Source organism: Oenanthe melanoleuca, chromosome 5 (assembly GCF_029582105.1).
Source record: "Oenanthe melanoleuca isolate GR-GAL-2019-014 chromosome 5, OMel1.0, whole genome shotgun sequence".
NCBI classification, from domain to species: Eukaryota; Metazoa; Chordata; class Aves; order Passeriformes; family Muscicapidae; genus Oenanthe; species Oenanthe melanoleuca.
The window spans coordinates 50,337,764-50,361,007 of record NC_079339.1 but is presented as its reverse complement, the minus strand read 5'-3'; the positions used below and the strand labels follow the sequence as shown (position 1 = coordinate 50,361,007).

The 23,244-nt window shown below is 36.6% G+C and overlaps 2 protein-coding genes across 10 annotated transcripts in view; one reads left to right on the top strand and one right to left on the bottom strand.

The window, feature by feature from the left end:
• Nucleotides 1-6: 6 nt before the first annotated feature.
• MOK (MOK protein kinase) lies at nucleotides 7-21,780 on the top strand (the record flags this gene model as incomplete). Its single annotated transcript, XM_056492129.1, has 5 exons — nucleotides 7-88; nucleotides 1,153-1,180; nucleotides 7,988-8,058; nucleotides 10,758-10,809; nucleotides 20,134-21,780. Coding segments are annotated over 5 exons (288 nt in total), but the record flags the coding sequence as incomplete, so codon positions are not given.
• A 187-nt stretch (nucleotides 21,781-21,967) lies between these two features.
• The window catches only part of WDR20 (WD repeat domain 20), a 45,185-nt gene continuing 43,908 nt past the window's right edge, over nucleotides 21,968-23,244 (bottom strand). For 4 of the 9 annotated variants that reach the window (XM_056492128.1, XM_056492126.1, XM_056492127.1 and 1 more), the window contains one exon: nucleotides 21,968-22,902. In XM_056492128.1, the coding sequence (XP_056348103.1) occupies nucleotides 22,849-22,902 (54 nt within the window). In that variant the 3' untranslated portion in view covers nucleotides 21,968-22,848. The remainder of the gene's footprint in view (nucleotides 22,903-23,244) is intronic. The other 5 variants (XR_008840569.1, XR_008840568.1, XM_056492122.1 and 2 more) reach the window with 4 other exon arrangements.

Below are 23,244 nucleotides of genomic sequence, written 5' to 3'. Positions count from 1 at the left end.
GCCTGAGGGGAGCGCCGGGAGCGGGGCCGGGTCGGCCCAGCCGCTCCTCCGCCAAGCCCGGCACCTGCGGGACGGCACGAGAGGCACAGTAAGGGGGTGCGGGGAAACGCCTTGGGCCCTTTCTGAGGGGTGGTGCGGGAGGGAGCCGCGGTCTTAGGGAGTACCCGCGCTGAGGGGGCCGGAGATTCTTCCGTAGCCGCTGGAAACGCCGTCCCTGCAGCCCCTGGGCAGCTCCTGGGCCTCGCATGCTGGTCTTCGTCCCACTCCTCCCCAACAGGGTGCCAATAGATCTTTCTCCGGGCTCCTGCAGGGCATCACCCTGGTTGCTGATCTCTCCAAGTGCTTTCTCAGGAACTGTTATATTTTCCTGGTTCGGTACGCCTTGCCTTCCATTGCTTAGCATCCTTCACATCATCCCGTGTCACACGCACCCTGCGCATGTGGCGTGTCTCTAGAGCAGTGTAATAATTAAGTGCTATGGCCTTGAAGCTCAACTTCTTACTGCTTCCTTCATTTCTTTGGTTATTTCTCTCTTCCCACGGTTATTTATCCATGTCGCACTTAATCCTCATAGCTTATTCTTCCTCAGTATCTTGGCATCTTTGTAATGAAGCGTCTGCTTTAGATTTTTATAATACCCTCTTTTGATTCGTGTAGTGCTGTCTTTTGCGTAATTTTATATTAGATTCTTTAATTCCAAATTACTGTTAATTTTCCACGCTCTCTAGTTACAGTTATTTGGTGTTGTCTTTGATTTCCATCATTTGCCATAATTTATATTTAGATTGTTCTTTATTTCCTGGGCTCTCTAGCCTCTTGTACATTAAACTCTCATTCTATTGCATGATTCGTGGCCACATTTTTGGGATGTTGGATGAGTTCATACTGCTACAACTTGTTCTTCCCAACCTTTATTTTCCTTTTCACCTACGATATTAAATTTGATCATCTGTGTGTGCTGAAACAGAAGGGAGGGAGGGGAGAGGTTAGATAACATCTGTTGTTACAGATGCATGAAAAAACCTCTACCCGTTGACCAGGTCTCTTTTATTCTTCAATGTTCTATGGAAATGTAATTAGAACACTTCATTTACTTTATCCTAGAAGCTTTCAGTCTTACAATGCTCATATATGTTTTAACCTTTCTTTCAGTCTTCATCTTTGACTACAGCAAATTCAGGTAATCTAACAGGTAGCAAGTTTTGTTTTGTAGTTGTATGAATTTTCATAGCTTAAAGTTGCCAGGCTCTGACCTGACTGTTTTTTTGTTCAGTGTGTGTTTGAAGTCTTTTGTTGTCTTTGGTTGCCTGGTCACTCTCAGGATACAATTACATCATGATCAGGTTGGTGCTGAAGTGGATTTTTAAAAATCTCCCGAAATCTTGACTTGTGAATGCAAAACTAAAATTTTTTAGTACACCTGAAGCCTAATTTTTACTTCTTCTTATTCTGTATAAACTTCTATGCTGTTATTCTTACAATGCTTGATTTTCTTTCAGCTGCTGATTGAACAATAACTTGTCATGTGGTCATTATAATTTTGTCTTTAGGAGAAAATCCCTCTTATTTTAGTGACATATTTTGTTCAGAGTTTAGACATTGACTTTATTCATCAAAGAGACATTTCAAATAATGCCATTGTCATTCTTGATTCTGCTCTTTATTCAGTCAGCTGAAATTATTCAGGCCTTTGCTTCATTCTTTCACTGGATGGATCTCATAAGTGCCAGGTTAAAGCCTCAGTTGTTGGTTATGTGTGGGGTATTTATTTTGTCTACAAAGTATTCTGTTGTAAAAGAATTACAACAAACTTTATAGGCTTACATGGAAAAGATCTTACATGTAAAAGAATATTTTAAAATGTGTAAAGGATTAAGTCTTTGTACAGTATTAGAATTCTGCAGTTTAAAATTTAAACAACTCAAGTTGTTTTGAGCTCTCCACTGTCATCTGAGCTTCTGTTGTATGTGTAAAATACATTTATAGAAGAAAATATATAAACATAACTAAATAGTATAAACATATACTATCTGACTTAATTAACTACCTGTAGATGTTTTCAATAAATTTGTACAATAATGCTTTCCCTGAATTTCTCTGCCCAAGTACTTTGGTTCATTAACACTACAGCTGGTATCCCAGAGATAATAAGATCTTATTTTCAGATCATATGATTTGGAAATTTATTTTTTTTAATGCCAGAGACTCAATTACTTGCATTTAAGAAAAAAATACAGGAAGGCCATATATTAGAATAAAAGAGTAAATCACCAAATAGCTAACTTTATTTTGTGTCTGTCTTGGGTATATTTTGGCCCCAGGGCTGGCTCTGACACTATCAGAACATATAACACAGCCAGTGTGTTTCTGACTGCTTGGAGAATATAATTTGCTACCAAAAAATCCATTTATACTGAATTCTGTGAGGGCAGTATTTAAGTAGTCTGGATTTACAGTCTTCATCTTACATGTAGCAATTTAGATAGGAAATTAAAACTTAAGGTGGGGATAGAGTGGTGATTTTTCCAGACAAGATGTTATTTCCTCAGTCTCAATTAGTGAAGGCTGAGGATCAGCTCGCTTGAAGCACTAACTGCCCAATTATCAAATAGCAGCCAAAGCAAAACAGTCCTGTGGTCTCTTCCCCATTTTGGGATCTCTGTTAGAGATTGCCTCCTTTACCCACAATGATTTTCAAATTCAGTTTCCACTTTTAAATAGCTCTAGATGTAAACTGTCTATATTGAGTGTATTAAATGGTGCAGGTTATTTTAAATTAATCTAATATTTCAAATTTTTCAAATTTAGATGGCCTAATTAGTTTATGATGCAGCATGATTGATAATGATCAGAAAACAGAAGCAGCAGATGATAAAAATGAGAAGAGCACCTTAAAATTCTCATGTGGGTGCTGCTACTGTATTGAAAAAAGAGGAGCTGCAAGGGGAGGGTTTCTACTAATTAAAATATAAGCATTTAGCTCACAAGGAAAGAAAACACCTTTTTGTTGTTTAGGGTTTTTTTTTTTAAACAGTAGCAAGTATGAAAGCTGGGGAGATGAAAAGAAAATAAGACAACACAAATTGATTGTTTGTTGGAAGACAGCATTAGAATGCCCTTGCCTAAGAAACTTTTCCCTCTGCAAAATTTCTTGGCAGGCTTTCTCCACTGTAAGGCTGTGTTTATACCTGTAAATTAAACATATCTGGAAATCTTCTTGGCCACAAGGAACAACTGGCATGAAATAGCCCCCATCTCTGCTAGTAAATTCTCTTATCTTCCAAAACAAGGCAGTAGGGCAGTAGGAGAACTAACCTTAGAAGGACTCATCACGCCAGGCAGGGAAGGTGCCTCACAAAGTGCTGATTGTCACAGGCAAAGTCCCTGCCAGGGACTGTTGTTACAGTAACTAATAACAGGCAGCTACACTGAATTTACTGCTATCACATAGCTTGAGACTCCCAGTTATTTTGACACCCGTAAAGGGCTGAAAGTGATAAAAGAGGTTTTCTGCCCTGCCTCCCTCAGAATGACTGGGTTTGCATCTTTCTTGAATAATAAGACCATGTCAAAAGCAACAGCAACATAAAGCTAACCAGAATTGGATTTTGCTCAGGTGAAATTACTGGGAAAATTATGAAGGATAGAATCTGTAGGTGCTAAAAATAAAATTAAATAGGAGGATGAGGTGGGTGAAGGGAACTAGGCACTGGGATTGGTAGGGAACAGTTAATCACAAAGCTGAAAGAGAATAAAGGAGGAAAGAAAAAAAAGTCAATTCTGGTGGAAATTAGAAGACCTGAAAATTAATATAAGTAAAACTTTTTTGATAACCCTTATCTGCTTTATCTCTTAAAGTTCTGCAGAATTAGAATTGACTGATTTTTCACATCCTTGTATTTGAAGCACTTCATTATCAAAGCCAAACATATTACTTTTGGCCCAGTGCAAATCTTATATCTGAATTTAATATGGGAATAAAGTTTTAAACTCAGAAACTGTTTTGCTTTAAAAAAAACCAAAAAATCAAAACAACACCTTTACAAAAAAACCCAACAAATAACCCCCATGTTGGAACAATGATTCCATAATACACTTGCTTTCCAAGATAATTTATTTTCAGTACATTGTAAATAAAGGGATTTTTTTGTTTGCTTTTTGTGAAAGAGCAAAGAATAAATTAAAATATGAGTTGCTAATGTGCTGTAGCATTAAAAAAGGTAGGAAGGGCAGTCTGAAGAGGCATTATGTCTCTGAGCAAGGAGGTGGTAGTTTATTGTCTAAAAATTACTGTATTCTGCTTTCTGGAATATATATTTCTGTAATCTGGGCAGCAAAACTTCATTTGCTGTTTTTCATTGTATTTACTGTCTACTTATATGTTAACAAAAAACCTCTTTTATTTGAAAGTTTTCCATTAGTTGGCATTTAACAAGTCAAGTAAGGATTGATAAGCAGTCTCCATAACAATTTCAAACATACTGAAACGGTGTCTTTTTGTTTTTAAAATAGCAGCTGGTAAGATAAGGAGAGGGAACATTTTCTGATTTTCTGGAGAAACTGAGTCTTAGGGAGGGAAAGTACTATGCAAGTAAACACATGAAGCAACATTTTGAAAGGTATGCATAATTAATCATGGAAATTCTACAGAAAATCATGTTTAAATTCAGTGAGGGAACCCAAAATTAAGACTAAGTGAAGCTTTTTAAGTACACTTGAATTAAAAAGGTTTGCATGTGGTATAGAAAGGGAGCTCTGCCTTCCTGTTTGGCACTGGGGTGTTATTTCCTTGAGTACTCTAATTGATGTCACCCACTGTATTAAATGGTGCCTGGCCACTGGGTCGAGGGTAAAACAAGATGAATGAGGAATAAATACTTGATTTCTGCCTTGCCAAATGCACTGAATATACTTGTGCTGTTTTTCTTTTAGCTGTAAATAAAAATTGGAGGAAATGTGTCAGTCTTTTCCTTGGGTAATACTTTTTTCAGTCTCTTTAACTACTTCTTTAATGCAGGTTAAAACCATTGCATTTATCCTTAGTCAGTCTATAGCATTAGTTCCTTCATATTTGCATTTATGTTTACATCCATAAGCCAGATGTTACATGGTCACAAAACAGGTGCTTTTGTCAGTTAGGAAAACAGAGGAGAGGGCTCTGTGTAAGTAGACATAGACTTGGCATTGTCCTCCAAGTGCCAACCTGTGTCTCTTGGGTTACTGATTTTGTATTCTCAGTTAAATACATCAAGTTCCTAATGAAATCACTGGAAATGACTCATTTGTACATACAAAGTGAAATGGGATATTTTGCTCTTAGATTTCAAGATGTAACTCAGAGCTTTAAAGAATATCAGTTAAAAAAGAGAACCATCTTCAAGTAATGTGGCTTCTGATTCTCTGTTATAATCCTAGAGATCTGTTGGTCCATTTATGCACTACCTACAACTGACAGAATTGTCCAGTTTATGATCAAAACAGTATTTAAACTCTCTGCTTAACTGTATCAAGGGCAGATGTATACAACTCAGTGGTAAGGGACTGCAGACTCATATTTTCATCTAAAACATCTTTTAGGCCTTTAACCCTTTGATAAATTGACTGACAAATTCTTTTGATGAAGTCTTTTAACAACAGATAATAGCATTATTTTAAACAGAACCTGCCCATACAATGTATTTCTTTTTGTTTCAAAGTGGAAAATATTGTTTTGGTGTTTAGCTGTGAGTCTGACTGGGAAAAGACGTATGTACTGCTCTGATCTATTCAATAGTGTGCAAAGCTCTTTGTTTCCTGCTTCCTCCCCAGAGTTTCTGTAGCTTGGGTTTTTTGTTTATTAAAGCCTAGGAGGGCAATGAAATAATATATACAATAATTGAATAGTGTCTATTTTTCATGTAAGAGGTTTCCATCAAAACTTAATTTCAAACATTAAATTTGGCAATGCATCCCACTGAGCAATGTTTGGAATGTATGCTGCAGCAGCACAGAGTAAACAATATCATCCATACTCTTATGCAACACAAAATTCCTGCTGGGTAGCTCCTTGGCATGGTAACTGGTGTCTGGAGCACAGCACATTACTACTTTTCTTCTTGGGATAAGCCCAGCTACTCCAAGCTGCAAGAAGGAATAAAGCCATTTACTAATTACTGATCTGCTCAATAAAGAAACAACAAGCAAACAATTTATTGGGCTCTGCATTTGAAAATGCAATGACAGACTAAAGTTCTGACAGCCTTATGGCAGGGGGAAAAGTCAACTATAATCCAGTCCCTGGCTGCAAGTCAGTTTTCCTCTTTTCTGTTCAATTCAACTTTAGTGTAGAAAAAGTGAATAATCTGAGATAAATACAAACACTAAGGAGGCTGAGTCCACATCCTACTATCTTTATGTTTACATAAAGTTGTTTTGTATGCATGGTGCATTGATTTCTTTATTCCCATATTTGAACAATATCTAGTAACTTTTGGGTCTAGAGACAACTTGCAGATTCTTAACCTAGCTTTTTTATTTAAACAGAATGAGAAAGATATTGGTTTTTTCTAAGTCTGAAGTCTACATGTCTGCCTTTTTAAGAAAGTCTGATGTAGATCTTGCTTTTTGTGGCTCTTTTCCAGCAGACCAGAAATATTTCAACATTAATATTAAAATTAAAAACTAAATATATGCTAAGCATAGTTAAACTTAATCTCATAATTTGTAAGATTTGCTGGTGATTTCAACCCATATCCCACATACAGTTAGTGCTTTAACTGTACACCATGGCTCAGTACTCTAGTGAGGCACACTCAGAGATTATCTGCTGAAATAACCCTTGCTACTTAAAGACCTTGACTTACCAGTTTGAACTAGGGATCAAGGCAAACTATTTGGCAGTATCATTTCACAGGCAACTTACAGACACCCCTGTGCAAGCAGTTAAAGTTTAGATCTTAGAATTAGGCAGTATCTGAGCTATGCTTTTGGAAAGTGGTGTCAGTGATAAAGTTGAGTTCCTTGCCTCATTAAGTACTTCAGTGTCTTCTGGGGACATGTTCTGTCTCACAGAGTGATCACGTTTTATTACAGCATTTACTCCATTACTGCATGGTACATTTCATCACTGTACAACAGCAGACACGTCCTTCATTATTCATACTTGACACAAAACTAGTTGACTGCTCTGAAATATCTTTCCTTGCCCTTCAGGCTGTCTTATTTTTCTGTTCAAGGCTTGGGTACTACACTCTTATTGCCAGGCCTGTTTTCTACAAATACATGGGAAGCTGCTAATCATGTCAGCAGCTTGGCTTTCTGGAATTCTCAGCCTCAGCTGCTGTGGTGTTAACTAAGTGTAATCCAGCTGGCCAGCCACCTTGCCGAGCTCCTGCAGTCTGTCTGCAAGCTGAACTGCAGATTGTACCCTCAACCTTTTACTGGCTGGGTTAACATTGCAGGGGAGATGGAGTGTAATGCAATTATCTTACAAGAAAAACCAAAGACCTAAAGATGTCTGCCACTGCAGGGCATTGAAATGGAAAACAAAGTGTCAGATGTATTATATCATGATTATATTTTAAATTGCTGTTGTCAGCAAAATAGTGATTCCAGCCAGATACTCATTGCCTTGCAATAGAACACTACTGGAGTTCTAAATAGAAAGTATTTTCACATATAATGGCTTCCCTCTCTTTTATTGTAAGCTTGTACCAGTTAATTTACTGGAAATTTCTTGATACTGGACAGTGTGATATGCCAAAAAAACATGCCTTCAAAAAGCTTCATGGAATAAATCAGTTAACTTCTGCAGTGGGCACTTTGGATAGCATAAACTAAAACTATGATATCACAGATGTCAGTTTAAGAACTGCCATGAGATAGTATCAATTAAAAATGAACATGTGCATTTTAATACTGGTTAAACTATATCCTTTTTTCTACGCTGTGTACAAAATAATGTGCAAGTTTTATTTCCAGCTTAAAGTCTCCTTATTTGTTTCTGCAGTGATGAAAACCCTGGCTCCCTTTCACTGGTATGTGAATTTATGCCCATGAATATTTATGAGCTGATGAAAGGTATGTAGCATATACTTAGAAAACATAAACTCTCCTTGTGTAGATCACAAAGTGGAATTAATTATTTTTCACTTGGTTGTTCACTGTGACAGATTATAAAACTCATAGGGAATTTTGTGCTGTACTGCTTTAGCCTTTAATTCTTGCCTGTGGAATATACCCAATTGTTTAAGGCAGAGGTGCATGCAGGTTTCCCATGAGTCAAGTCCATAGTCATCTATTCTACAGTCAAACAACCTTGACTGCAAAACACAAAATAATGGCTTTATGTAACAAAAAATAAAACTTAAGCAGATTCTTTGTTAGGTCAGGGCCACAGTGAGGGAGTAAGAAAATTATTCTCATTTGTTTCAAAACTATGGAATCAATGAATAAGGATTTTCAGTTTTTATACATAGGAAAAAAGCCTTTCACTAAGCTTTCTTTATAAAATAACATTGTTCCCTCATACCTCCTATATTTAAAAATTCTGGAGCTGTTTGTCAAAGCCCATAAAGTTTAAGGAAGAGTTCCTACAAAAAAATCTAGAATGAAATCTGATTTAAAACCAGTTCTTGTAAAGGAATGCAACAAATGGATGCAGCAAATGAAGGGGTTTAAAATTCATAAGCAAAAGAGGATTCTTAACAGTTGGGAATTTAATTTAAATAATTGAACATGCAACTGTCATTCAGTGTAATACAATAAAGATTTGCTCCTGAACATGACATTGGTGACACTGACTATTCAGATCTCTAACAAAAGGAGTAACTCTGTTTCTGACCTACATAAGAATGTGAGATTAAAATTGAGTTATTTGCTGATTGCTGAAGTAGACATTAGTGTGTACTAGTTTTAATAAGACATTTTGGGTTTGCTATATTTAGCAGGGTGTTCAGATAGAAATGAGAATCATCATTTCAGTAAATTCTGGGGGCTTTTTTATTATTTAAAACCACAAAGTTTTCCAGAAGATTATTGTTTTCACACCACTTGGTTGTAGTAACCTCCTCTTCTATGGCATAGTCAATTAGTTCAAAATGAATTTTGTGTTCAATAGTAATCTGAAATGCTGCAGTTAGGGATTATCTGATCATTAATCTGGGTTTACCTGAACTTCTGTAAATTGCTGCTTCTTCTTTATGGTCTGAATTTTGAGTCTGAACTGTGTTTACCATGATACAGTGCCTTATTTTTAATGTTGTATAAGGTAGTGGCACATGGGGTGGAGCATGTCACATCATAGAATATAATAGAAAAGTGAACTGAAGGGGACTAAAAATGAATTTTTGACAAGGAGTATGGAGACACTTCTGTAATTAGGAATTAGTTCACTGTAATGCAACTAACATGGAAAGCTGATACTTTTGTTTTTTTCTCTAAAAAAACCACGAGATCCATGTTACTTCAGTCAAGCCTATTTGTCTTTACACAAAGTTATAATTATGTCTTGCTGTTAATTTATAGTGGAAGCATTTAATAACTGAAAAACTGTCTTGCCCTTTGTTTAATCAACAGCAGTTTGGTCATTTAAAGCAATGAAAAAAGTGGCTGAGAGAGGTGTGGAGGATCTCTCAAGAGAAATTATAGAAGCCTCAAGTGCCATTGCCTTAGGATTCACTGCACCATTACTGCCAAATAAGGTTTCTCCAGTGATAAATCTGGAAATAGAAGAGCATCTGCTCCAGATTCTTCTAGTGACACACAATGAAAAAGCAATTGAGCATGACTTCTTTTTATGAAGGCCCGATTCCTTAAATACAAATAATAATCTAAATTGATTTGAATAGCTGCATTTTATAATATCTTCTCTACTATAAATGACAAAAGTCCTGATGTTGAAAGCACCATTTATCTCTACAGGGCACTACTACTACAATTCCCGATGTAAACGGTACTCTGTTCCAAGTGCTTTGTGATCTAATCCTGCTGGATTATGTGGCTGCCTGGAGGAGCACTGTAATCAGCTGGGAACACAAGTCCCGCTGGCTGCTGCAGCTCTGGCCTCAATGAGTTACTGTCCTGATAATCTCCCTCCTCCTCCCCAGCCAATTACTCATACTCCTGTCATCACGCACATCAGTACCTGCTTTGTTTTTCAAAAATGTGATCATTTCTGCCTCCATTGATGGCATTGCAGCGTTACATAAAGGCATTACAGCAAGATTAAAAGGCCTTTGGAGCCTATAAAAGAAAAAAGCTGAGCAGTTACTGAATGGCTCTGAAAAATAGATAAATTTTATAACTGTAATTATTGCCTAACAGTAACAGCAAGCTAAACTACATAGGTTAGCCTTTAATTTGCAATTCAGATGTGAATCACAGTCCTTTAACCATAGCAGTAACTTGAGGTGATTGATACAAATCTTCAACCTGAAGGACAATTACTTTGAGAGGAAATGAGATATTTAGAAGTGAAATATTGCAGTTCTGCTAGAACTTGGGGAAATAGAAACTACAAGTAATACATGCAGTAAAAACTAAGGCATCTTACAGAGTATTGAACTGACAATTGTTAGCTGAGCTATTCTGGGGCATACTAAAATATAAATACTGTCAGAAGTTGAGGAAAATAAATTGACAAGCTAGCTATCAATGACAGAAGTAGTATAATTGAAAAAGGTGGTATCAGTGCACTTCTGGAAGCTGAAGACTATGGTATTTGCATTCAATTTGTTCTTTACTAAACAGGACTCACACAACTTGAAATTTTATTCTAGGAAGGAGAAAGCCATTGCCTGGGAAAAAAAAATCGGGAACAACATGTATCAGGTATGCAAATCTCTAGATTGAGTACCTAGGTAAAAGAGCTGGTTCAGCAAGAGCTTTACAGCAAATGTAGCATGCATTTATTTCAGGGTCTTCCCTGGGCAGAAACAGAATTGTCTGGAGCAGCAGCTGGCTGCTGCAGAGGGAGAACAGGCCATGGCCCGGACACAGCTTTGCCTGCAGCAGAGCCCTGGGAGGCAGCAGGCAGCCAGAGCTGCTGCCAGCACCCAAAGGAGCTCTAGTACCTGCTGCAGGAAATCCTCCTGGGAGGGGATGGCCCTTGCAATCCTCTGGTAGCCCTGGTGAGAGCAGAAGCAGAAAGCTTGGCCTCTCCTTCCTGGACTTTCCCATTCCCCATTTCCATATCTGTAGCTGTAGTCTCACCATGATGGCAAAATTTAATTTTTCACTGATGTTAATAAGTTTGAAACAAGTTGTGGTTTCTTTAAGTATCTTTTTTTACAAATAATTGGAAGCACTGAAAATGTTTATCTTTTTACTGAATTCTTCTCTCTGCTGTGTTTGTATTAGTACAGAAATGGGATATTTCAGAGGAATGGGCAACAAGAAAACATAGTAGTAAAAGTAATTAATTTTATGTGAGGATATTTAACTGAAAGTGAAGTATGTATTTTTCTCTTTACCCTGAGAAGGTAAAGTTTATTCATGAATTAAAGTACATTTACTATATTCCTGATCTAGGGGAATGAACAAACAATTTTGTTACTAGCTAAAACCTGAAATAATGACATGCATTACACCCTGCATGTGTTCCCTCCAACCTAAAAACCTGTTCTTTATCCTCTATTAATATATATTTTTGTTTCTGTGTTAATCTAGTCACAGGAAATAGGGTTCAGTTTTGCAGCTCTTTCTACATTCAATTCCTACATTTAGTGGAAGTTACACAAACAAGAGAGAGCAGAAGATAGCAACTTTCAGAAGATTTAATTGTAACCATCTCTCCTGACAGTTTCAGAAAGTTATTTTGCTAATGTTTGAAAAGCAAGGATTTTTAAATTAAATTCTTGAAATTTTATTTTCTGAAGATAAATTTTTCTTTTGAGTCATAGAAGTGTTCAGAGGAAGCCAAAGCCACCTATTATAGTACTACTAAACACAAAAACTCTAATAATTTAATCTAGATATCCTATTTAGCAGCCTTTCCTTCTGTGATAGTCCCTGTGCTCTTAGACCTTTCTTTTCATGATGTACAGAACAGGGTTTGCATTACATACTATGGACACAAATATCTTCATGCCTGGAGCTACTTCTTATTTTAATGCAGCTTAACTGCTGTGATACTACTACCCCTGGATTTTGGAAAGTTTCTTCTTAAAGTAAACTGTGATTTCTTTTACTATTACTATTTTACAGTCATTGCTTGAATATCTTACAGTTTGTAATATGTGGAAATACTTTATTTATTTTTGCAGCAGAACACCCTAAAGTTAAGAGACTTTGGATCTTGTAGGAGTATCTATTCTCAGCAGGCACACACTACCTCCCCACGCTGGTACTGAGCACCTGAATGTTTGCTTACAAATGGGCTCTATAGTTACAAAATTGGCATGTGGCGTCCTGGCTGTGCTTTCTGTGAAATCATAAGGTACTGTGTTCAATGGAGGGTTTTGCTTATCATTAATCAAGATAATCAAAGGTAAATAACTCAAATTAGGAGCATGTGGTTTGGGTAATGTGATCTTCGTTTCCATGGATTTGTAGAAGAAGCTTCTGTGCTTAGTCTGCAGGGTTCATGAGGCAGTAATCCCGTCTGGTCTGGCACTCTCTTCACCCTGTGGCAGGTTAGTAATGAAGCAGTTCAAGAGAACACATTACAAACACAGAAATATTTTTGAACTTTTTTTCCCCAATGACTTCATATTTAGTAAAAATGTATTTTCTCTGCTTTATTTCTGTGTAGAGTATGGCTCATTTCCTCACATGAGCATCACAAATTATCTTCAGTATTGTTAATGCAATAAATGGTGAAATGTTTCCCACTTTTCTGGACTTACTAATACTTTCTAATACAAATACTAATATAAAACCAGAGGATATTAGAGAATAAAATCCCTCTGATTTACGACTTTGATTTGTAGTATAGTGTCTAAGACCCCTGTGCTCTTAAGATCTTGTGTTCTGGTATATTTTGAAATCAGGTTGTGATGAAGGAAGAGTTCAGGAAAACATGAATTTAAGTCTTTTAAGATTCATGAAACTTCATGATCATGAAACTGTAACTCAAAAAATTTGTCACTGGTCTTCAAGAAAAAAGGAAAAATACCCACCATGAGTATTTCTCCAATATCTTTGTGCCCTAGCAACAGCAGCAGTTCTTTATTCTCCTCCCACACTGCTGTCTCTGATATGCAACCAGGACTGATAACATTTGCTTTGCTTCTTTCCTCCTCCACATGGCAAGTGCAGCTGCTGCCATCACCATCACATTAAATGACAACCATTATGCTTTGCCTGCTAACTTGTAGAAACATTTCTACTTCTCCAGCCAGAAAACTGTTAAAAGAAAAATCCCAAATGTGGCAGTACTCTTGCAAAGTAAATTGTGACCAAAAGCTTTAAGAATGCCTTGTTTTTTTAAATTTCAGCTTGAATCAGCTGGGCTTTGTAGCCTTGTAAGAAAATTACATGCTACAGACTTAAGTTTTCTTAGGGAAAAAACTCAAACCTTAAAGATAATTTCCTTGAAGTTTCAGCTTAATGTAAAAAATTTCACTCTTTGCAACCATTGAACATTTTCAGAGACCTTACAGGTGTGTTCAGAGGGAAAGGAGGAATGTTTATTGGAAATTAATGAATTGAAAGAGACACAGCCTTCCAAATTAATTGGATAGGTTTGTTTCTTTTTCAGCACTTTCTGCAGTTGTTGCTCTTGAATGGTTCCATAAGCCTTAATGCTTTACAGCATATTATATAAGAACTGTTAGTCTTTTACTCAGCCACGCTGATCTTTCAAATCTTGTTTCCCTTTCTGTCCTCTATAAATCATGATTCCTGGATCACACTTTTCAGTGGCTTGCACAGTTTTCTTTACATTTGACGACAGCACATTTTTTAGTTCACACAGAAGCTAGTCCCAGCTGCATATCTTGATGCAGCTGCACAATGTGAATCAGATCTTTTCTCTCCTTCTCTTCTTCCACACTCAGAGCAGTGTGCAGCCAGCTGTTTGATTTAATTTGCAAACAGTTTAAAAGAAGTTTCTCATGTCTACAAGGGGCTGAGCATTTTGCTTTCAAGAGTCATGTGGTGCTACTGAAGTGTTCCTTAAATTATAAGCCCAAGGAAAAAAAGCAACAAGTGTGTGAAATAAATGTTAGTGGACCTGACTAAAGTCAGATTACTCTAATATGATAACAATGTTTTCAAGGACTCTATTCAAGTTTTATATTAACTGAGCACCAACCTCAGGAATGCATTACAAATTATCATCTTTCCAGTATTGCTGCTTGCAAAGAACCTGTTAGGAATGGAGTGTTATAAATACATTTCTATGTGCATACACAGCAAGAGGGACTGCTTGATTCTGCCATCTTAAAATGAGGAGAACACATTGTCTTCTAGGATCTACCACTTTACTAGAAGCAATCCCAGAGCCATTGCCCTTCACCACAAGGGATGATCTTTTTACATATTTTGCCCCAAACCAGCAGAAGGCAGCTACGGATTTCCATTTAATAACCCAAGCTACTCCTTCATTCCAAACCAGCAGCTGTGTTGCTCTGCTGCTCACATTATCCTCCAGTTGTTGATAGGTATTAAACTGTCGACAAATGAATAATTCTAACAAATTCTCTTCTTCATCAAAGAAGGATTTTCTTCATCAAAAGTGACAGTTTAACTGTGTCTTTTCTAGTGCTAATACCATCTCTTACCTTGCAGTTTCTAGCCTTTTTCTTGGATCTAATGAGCACACATTTCAAAAATCCATGAAGTGATAAGCACTCCTGGTAACAAAACCTCAAAAATTCAAGCAGTAGGTATGCACTCCCCTAGTTACTAATCTCACTGTTTCAATATCCATGATAGAGCTGTACAGCTGTGTGCAATTTCTGCTCAGGGAACCACCACAAAATCCTAAATCTGTGCTGACCCAAGAGCAGTGACTTCTATCTCTACCCAGAAAGAGTCACCCATTCCTGAACCTTACAGGCAGAGCAGAGGAAATCTGAGCCTATCTTGATCTTATTTGGCCTTTTATTTCCATAGTATATTTAAGGCCAGTGGCATAAATAATGGATGATTACCTAAATCAGGTGAACCTTCCTTTTCAGTAAATTGTAATCCTCTCTGAATATGCATGATTAAATGTTTTTCCTAGCTTGATTAACACAGAATTTTGAGTTTTGAATCTTCCCTTTAAGAAAGGAAAGGGGAAGTCTTCTCTTATGCACAAATTGCCTTTCAAAGGTTTCTGTTTCCTGTGTGCAGTGATAAAATATAACCCCAATGAGAACTCCTGCCCATCAAACCTTACAGCGCCCTTATTTTCAATAACTCTGGCAAATGACTTCAGATCACTTCAGTTTTGAAGACTAAAGTCAAAAGGTGAGGGGAGCATTGTGTCCATGTTTCAAGTGGCGTGAAATTAAATTTGTTAACAGTGCTAGTCCTTTTCTTGTCAACCATGAACATAATTCAGTCAATGTAGTTCTTTTGCATTGAGTCCAAACCTTACCTGAAACACTACTGATGCTTATTTCTATTCTTCTTTTTGTCCCAATCTTTTTAAGACCTCTAACACATGAGCTTTAACCATACACAAAAAATTAAGACTAGTAGGAAATATGTCAGGGCAAGTACCTCAGCATTTGTGGCAAATTTCAGGCAAGTTCAAGACAGGTAGTATTTAAGTGGAAGAACTGTCAGCCCATTTAGGGAAAGTAATTTGTAGCACTGAGCTTGTTAGCTAGAAACAAATGTTTTACTTAAGCTGATTACTTGGGTTTATTCTGTCTGCCTAAACACAGATCTTTATTTGGTCTGATGCAGTTTCCCCCTCCCCCCAAATCCCTGACATACAGAGTTAGAATTTAGAAGCTCTGATACCTCATAATCCCTTCCGTAGACTCTTGTTAGAGTTGCTGTTACTTAAAGGGTCAGCTCCACCTTTATTTTTAAATATAATCACCTGTTTTTGATGTCTGCCTTGAGTTAAAAAGTTTTCCAGATGAAGCGTGGCAGAGACAGGAATTATGCTTTTGCCTCTTCAGGGTTTCAGCTTACATTTTGAGCAAATAAAAATATGTTTTAAAAGAAACTTAATTATCCTGTATATAGATCATATCAGAGAAAATTCTAAATATTTTTTTTTTTCACGAAAACCCTCAAAAAACCTCCACAAACTAGCAAAGAATAATTATAAATTATTTTCTGCTGTGCATTCAGCTTTGAAATCATGGACTTTCCTTCTACAGGAGAAGCCATGTTTTCCACAAATTTAGTTCTTGGGTTCATCAGTGTAGGTTTTCTGAGAATTTCCTTTAGGCAAGATTTCAAGAAAAATCAAGTAAGGCAAGTAATTTTTAAAAAGGAAGTGAAGCTGTAATTGACTCAGGGTTTTTTAATTTCTGATTATTTGGGTTTTCTTTTCTGTTGTATTCATTAAGGTGTTCTCAGAAAGAAATTGAATCTTGTTTATTTATTTTAAAAGCATTCTCTTAGGAAAGTCCAGGAAAAAATTCAAATCAACATGAGCCTCCGCTGGGAGAATTAGCAAAATTAATTTTTTTCTAGAGTAGTCAAATTGATTTCCTGTCCTACTCCTACCTTGCATTCAGTTTTCTAGGGACCTAAGGAAGGTGGTGGAACCCCTTTGTTCCAGTCTGTCAGATTTATTGGATCAAATATTGAGGTGTAGACTCTCACTTGCCCACTGAAGCACATTTGAAACTTCTGTTGTTTCTTCAACAGTCTGAGAAACAGAAGGCACTTCAGTCTTCCCTGAAACATTTCCATTTCTCTGCTATAGAAGGAACAGAAGTGAGGAAAAGTCTGGCTATGCAGTGAAAGAGACCAAGTCATACTTCTGTTGTTAGAGATCTAACAAGAACAGCAGTGCCTGATTTTGCCTTGCTCTGACAATTTGTAGGAAAACCCCACAAGGTTTGAGGGCTGCTTTCCTACCATTTTGATATTTTTTTCCTGAAGGGGGTCAATATTTAATTAAAGCATTGTTCTGGCAGAGTACAGAGAGTGTTCTGCATTGAACTTCCTAAGTACTTGTTCCTTTTAGAACTTGGTGGAGGAGGAGGTTGGTTAAAAATAACATGAAAGGATTCTTTGAGCTCAAGTATTAGGAATGGAATGTTATCTACAGAATTTAACTTTTCAAATTGTATTACAAATGACAGCTAACTGCTGGGGGTTTTTTTTAGATTTAAGGGTTAGAGTTTTTGGTGTTTCTTTTTTTTTTTTTCCAGTTAGCTCTGGAAATTATTCCCCTCCTGTATTCAGTAACTTCCGCCTCAGGTTTCACTGAGAATGTGTGAATTGTGCAATCATATGAGATACTTGATTTTGATGCTGTTTCTGTAACTGCTAAGTATATTTATGTAACTATAATCTAACTCAAAGATAAACCAACTTTTTAGCTGATTCAAAAGCAAGTAAAACTTAGTCATAGTTTGCTTCAAGCAATTGATCTTAACATTATCTAATAAGAGGGACTGATATTGCAACCAGTTGCTTAAAAGAGCAGTAAAAGCATGTAGCTAATGCTTCAGAATCTGGCACACAGATCATCAGTAACAATTTTACAGAATATTTCCTATTGCTAAATAAAGTAAAAGGCAATACCCTTATCTTACTTATTAGGAAAGAATTTTTATTCCAAATTGATACTATTGATATTAAAATTCCTGAGACCTAAAAACTTGCATTAATTAATTTGCAATACTTAAATTTGGTAATGTGTTATAGAACAGTTTTTGTTATTCAGAAAGCAAGTCATACTTGGCTGGGGGTTAAAAATCTTCTGCCTACCAAGTGTGCATGCAAGACAGGTTTGGCAAATAACTTTTTTGGAGGTTTTAATAGTTATAAAAGTTACTCTGCTCATAATTGGGAAGTGATCGTCATCTTTTTCCATAACCAAACACTGGTCTCTGGTTCTGCTGTTCAAAAACCCAGCCATGAGCAAGAGGCAATGGGCATTTGTGTGACAGGTACTGCTGTGGGGAGGCACCATGGAAAATGGGACACTGGGGAGGAGCACCATCACATCTGAGTCACTTAGCCAACCCTTAGGCATCAATTTGAGATTTTTGCTCTGGATCCAGACTAACTATATTTATTCTAACCAATTAAGATACACTATGCAGTAAAATGCAGGTTAACATAAAGGTCTCATAACAGTAAAAAATTATGCCTGTTATGTTCTTACTCTTCTTCTGAGATTCCACAGGGCTGTGCATTTGTGAAAACAATTACTCCTCTCACTCACTTTGAGGTGTTCCAGTAAGTGGGCTTTTTGCTGTGATTTGTTGATTGGTTGATTGTTTTTGTATGAAGAGGCATCTCAACACTTGTAGGGTTCTGTTGTGACTGGATTAGATCCTAATCCTTGCTCAGGTAAACTTTGGACATTTTGGACAACTTTGAGCATGCCCAAGTTCCACATTGTAGTTTTTCCGTGTGGAGAAGCTCATGAGACTCAAGTTCTTTATGACTCTTTTTGACATCTACTGCTTAAAAATACTTGTCAAACTTATGTTTGTCTTCATGTTTAGAAGATGGTATTATCACATCCTGTACTGAGGATCAACATGACATTTGTAAGGAGATTCTTGAAAATGTGAAAATATTCACAGGGCAAATGTGGTGCAGACTGTGGGAGTATTTGATATTGATTCAACTTTGACTATCCAAGTTAAATATCATCCACCTGCATGCTCAATGCATACCATTGCTCAGTTTATGTCATTTCTTCATAGCAAATTTTCAGAATCTCAATAGCAAGAATGGAAAAACAGCCCAGCCCTGGAAAGAATTTTTATAGAATAAGACTAAAGCACTTGAGCAAGGCTCTGCAGGGAAATTTCTACTGCTGCTACTCACACTAGGTGTCCCAAAGGAAGAGCAGATTTCTCTTACTAAGACTGAACAAATACATGAGCCTTGTTTTAGTGGAAGAAGTGCTTTACACCAGTGGAGTGAGAACACTGTAGCAAAGGGAAACAGCAGAATACAATGGTTCAGCTATCTGCTCCTTGTCATTTTATTGAAACTTCTACTACATGGATGCTGCTTTTCTCTAGTTCCAAGCAAAAACTGTTCCCCTGAACTCAGTATCCCAAAGTGCACTGAAGATATGTAAAACCACAGTAACTGGCTGTTTTCCTGTTCTGTTACATTTCAGTGAAATCATCTCCCCGTCTGTATGGTTTCATGTTAGCAGCTCATACTGGTAGAACAAGGAACTTCAACAATAAGGCAATTCAGTATTTGTCTGAATACCTATCATAGGGTTTTTTTATAGACAGACAGATGGATATGTGAAAGGTGTGATGCCACACTCAGAAAATGAAATTAAGAACTGCAGATGTATAGGCAAGCAACACAGTGCAACACTAACCTCCAAGTTCTTACCTTTGGAACACTGAGCAAAAGGTGCAATGTAATCCAGTGCTTTTTCCAGAGAGGAAGATGATGAGTTGCTTAGTGCTGATGTACTTGGAGTTAAGCATAATGAGTAGCATTAAAATTGATGGTCTAAAAATAGATAACCAACTGGATCCAAGGGAGCTTACTCTCCACTGTTGCTGATTTCTTACCAAAAAAGAGGACAAATCCTACTACCCACATTTGATGGATTGTTCTGACTCAGATCTCTCTTACCTCACACTGCACAGGAGGTAAAAGCTCAGATTATCAAAACTTTATTCCTGATGGAGATATATTAATTGTATTGGTTGTTTCCTCTGATCTGTTTCTGTAAGCCTCAAACCACAGATGCTAAAGTTTAAGTGTTTTGACTAAAAAATATAAAATCCATCAAACTATATTGGCACAAGTTACCTTTCTGATTTCAAAAGTGTTATTGCTACTGTTTGCTTCCCTAATCAATATATCAAGTAAGTGATAATTCATACACAGGAAAAAGATGAAGTCAGAATTTCTCTAAGGCTATCAGAATAACATCTTGTCTATTACCACATTGTCTGTGTGTGTGGCTGTAAGACTGTTATAATGAGAATGGTAATTTCATGTTCAATGGATTGTTTTTGCTATAAAATTGCAAATCTGAAGTGAAGAACCACATTGGAATTTTTTTTTTTTTTTTTTTTTTTTTTTTTACACTTTCAGGTGGATCTTACTCAGTTTGGCACATACAGTTCCTTCAAGGATATTTATTTCCTAACAAGTTCTTTGCTGTTAAACTTCTGGAGACAACTTACACTTCTCTGGCTATTGGATGAATAGGCAAACTTGAGTTTTCCCATCTGCTTTATAGTTAAAACACACCCAGCTTTAAACTATGAACTGGCAAGTATGGTTTCTACTCTTATTCCTCCTGCTAAAATTCCATATTGAGATTATTTGTGTTCCGCTCACTTTTAATTACTTGTTTAATATAGTAGGAAAAATATTTTTATTAAAAGTTGTATCTACAGTAGAGGTCTTAAGCTCCTTCCAGGTAAGTTATTAGTATCCAGTTTCTTACTAAAATACTTTTATTCTATATGGAATAGAGTGTGGTATGGGCAGTTCAAGCTTCTAGATGATTGCCCTAATAGTAAAGAAGAGGCTGAAAAAAGAAAACCCACACACATTTCCTGTATACTGCTGGACTATGATTTGTGGCAGGGACATACCCTGATGTTGCATATTGCAATTCTTTCCCTACTGGTTTTGTATTTTTCCAGCTGAAGGAAAAAGGTCTTTTTAAGTTATTGCATATTTTTTCAACTGTTTTATTTTGACTCAGACCATACGAAGCACTTATATAGAAGAAGTCTATGGGGAGATAACTACAATAGTTTTCAGTGATGAGGTTTATCTGTATTTTAACAGTTAAACCCACTATGTTAATAAAACAAACTTCTGAAAAATAATCCTGCTCAGTTTCAGTATTTTCCCCATTCTTCATGTTTTAGAAGACAGGTAAGACTTGTAAACCACAGCTCCATCTTGAATAAAGTAGGGAATTAATTCCCAGCTTATAAATGGATCTGGCAGTTCTCTACAAGCTGGCTGCATTGCAAGGATAAGACTTAGTTACAAGCTACTGCAGTTGCTTCTCCCCAAATGTTCATTCATTTCCTGAAAACAAATCACTTCTCATGCCAAAAAATGTCTTAAGTTTACTTGTAATTTAAAATATTCTACCCAGCTTTATTGTTGGAGAGCAGGAAGGGCATTAACATATGCCCACGGATACAGTATGTGCACCACCAGGCAAGCTCATGGTCCTGGGCAAGCAGCCTCCCTGTTCTGCTCTGCCTGCAGGATCCTGCAAATCCCAGTTGTGAACATTGCTACGTAAGATAAAGGGAAGCATACAATGGATACTTCTATTTTCTGTCATTCCGGGGCTGGACATGGTGGATTAATCTTTGCAGGAACTACTGAAAACAAGTTAAGTGGTGTGTTGACTGATTAAAAATGACAAATGTTTAGACAAGCAGCATTAACCTCTGCAAATCTATGGATATGTCTATCCCCATCACACTTACCAGGTTAGGACTGTTGAATTATATATAAGATGCCTGATGTAAGACAAACGAGTCTCAGAAATGCTACTCCAGTATGTTAACCCAATTTCTGACTGACAGAAAGTGTGTACAGCTGCTGCTGTGGCATCTTCCACTTCCCAACTTCAAATGCACAGGACTACACGATAACAACATCCTTACCCCATGAAGCTGCCTGTCTCTGAGATTGCTGCTGTATGATGTATTTAAACTGCAGGATGTGTTTGGTTGGAGATAAGCCATTAAGAACAAGAACAGAACAATCATCTTTCACTTTCCTAATTGAAATTCAATTATTTTAAATATGAAGCAATGTTCTAGGTGAGATATTTTTGAAAGGAATTTGTTCTACAAAGTTTAGATAGTATTTCTGTACCAAACATTTAATTCAACAAAGAATTGGTTACATCAAAAGTGATTGGATTTGAACAGAAAGTAAACAAAAATGCATATTCAAGATAGTTTAATATGTATTTTCTGAATTAGAAATATCACTTTCTTAACTGAATGAGAATTTCTAGTGTAATGATCCATTACTCCCCTCCCCCATCACTGAATTACATTATTTATACATATAATACAGAGCCGATTGCAGTTGGAAACAACAATATTAAAATAAATGTTTAATAGATACAAAGGATCTTTTTTTCCACAACATAGTTTTTCTGGTGTCTGGACACCAATTTTAAAGTAATTCTCTATAAGCATTAAACTATTTAAGTGCAAAACAATTTTGTTTTAAAAAAATCTATGATTGCAGCATCCATCTTCCTGAAAAACATTTTGAAGCCAGAAAGTAATGACTTTCATTTTCCATGAGTGCATTCCAGGCTGTCTTCTACCCACCTCTGGTTAAAAAAATCAGTGCAAAATAAACAATGGTGAAGTACTAGTTTAACCATTGAACTTACTTGAATTTAAGAAACATATCTTATTTTACACTATATATATATATATATATATAGATATATATATAGATATATATATATATCCTTTATTTATATATTTATAGTGAGATTAAATTACACTGGACTTGAAAAGTATAAAGAAAACAAAAATGTTACTACTTTTTTCCTGCAGAACTAAAGGAAGCTTTTTGCTTTTTCTCCAATGCAAACTCTTCCTTGGGTGAGCAGCCTAGCAGGATCAGTTGTAGTGAGAACTCCTTACATTTGTCCTTTGCAAGTCACTATGTGATTCACATAATTCCATGTTTGCACTCTGCCACATTATAATTTGTGATGCTCTTTGCCTGAAGAACAGCTCCTGGTTCCACTGTCATTACTTCTTGTCCTGTGTTCAGAGATTTGCTAGCAGTAGTGTGATGCTATACTACAGTTCCACTTGGAGAATTGGCCTGGTTTTGGGATGACAATAAACCCTGCAAACAAAGCAGTTTACATTAATCCAGCAAGAGAACCTGACATGAATTTTATAAAGTTCTTAACCTGAACCTACAATGAGTACAGTTGATTTTTACCAACACTTGCTTACTTCAGACATCAGCACCTTCTCTCCTACAAAGGCTCTAAACCACCATGGTCTCAGCCAAGCAGCACACAAAGAGCTCTCAGACAGGAAGAAACATGTGCGTTTATGACACGGAATAGATCTGATCCCAGCATTTGGTTTAATCTACCTTGCACTTGGAGTCATAGTGAACCGTGAAACTTTAAAAATTGTACAAGAAAAAAATTTACTGGGGTGGTGTCAAACAAACCTA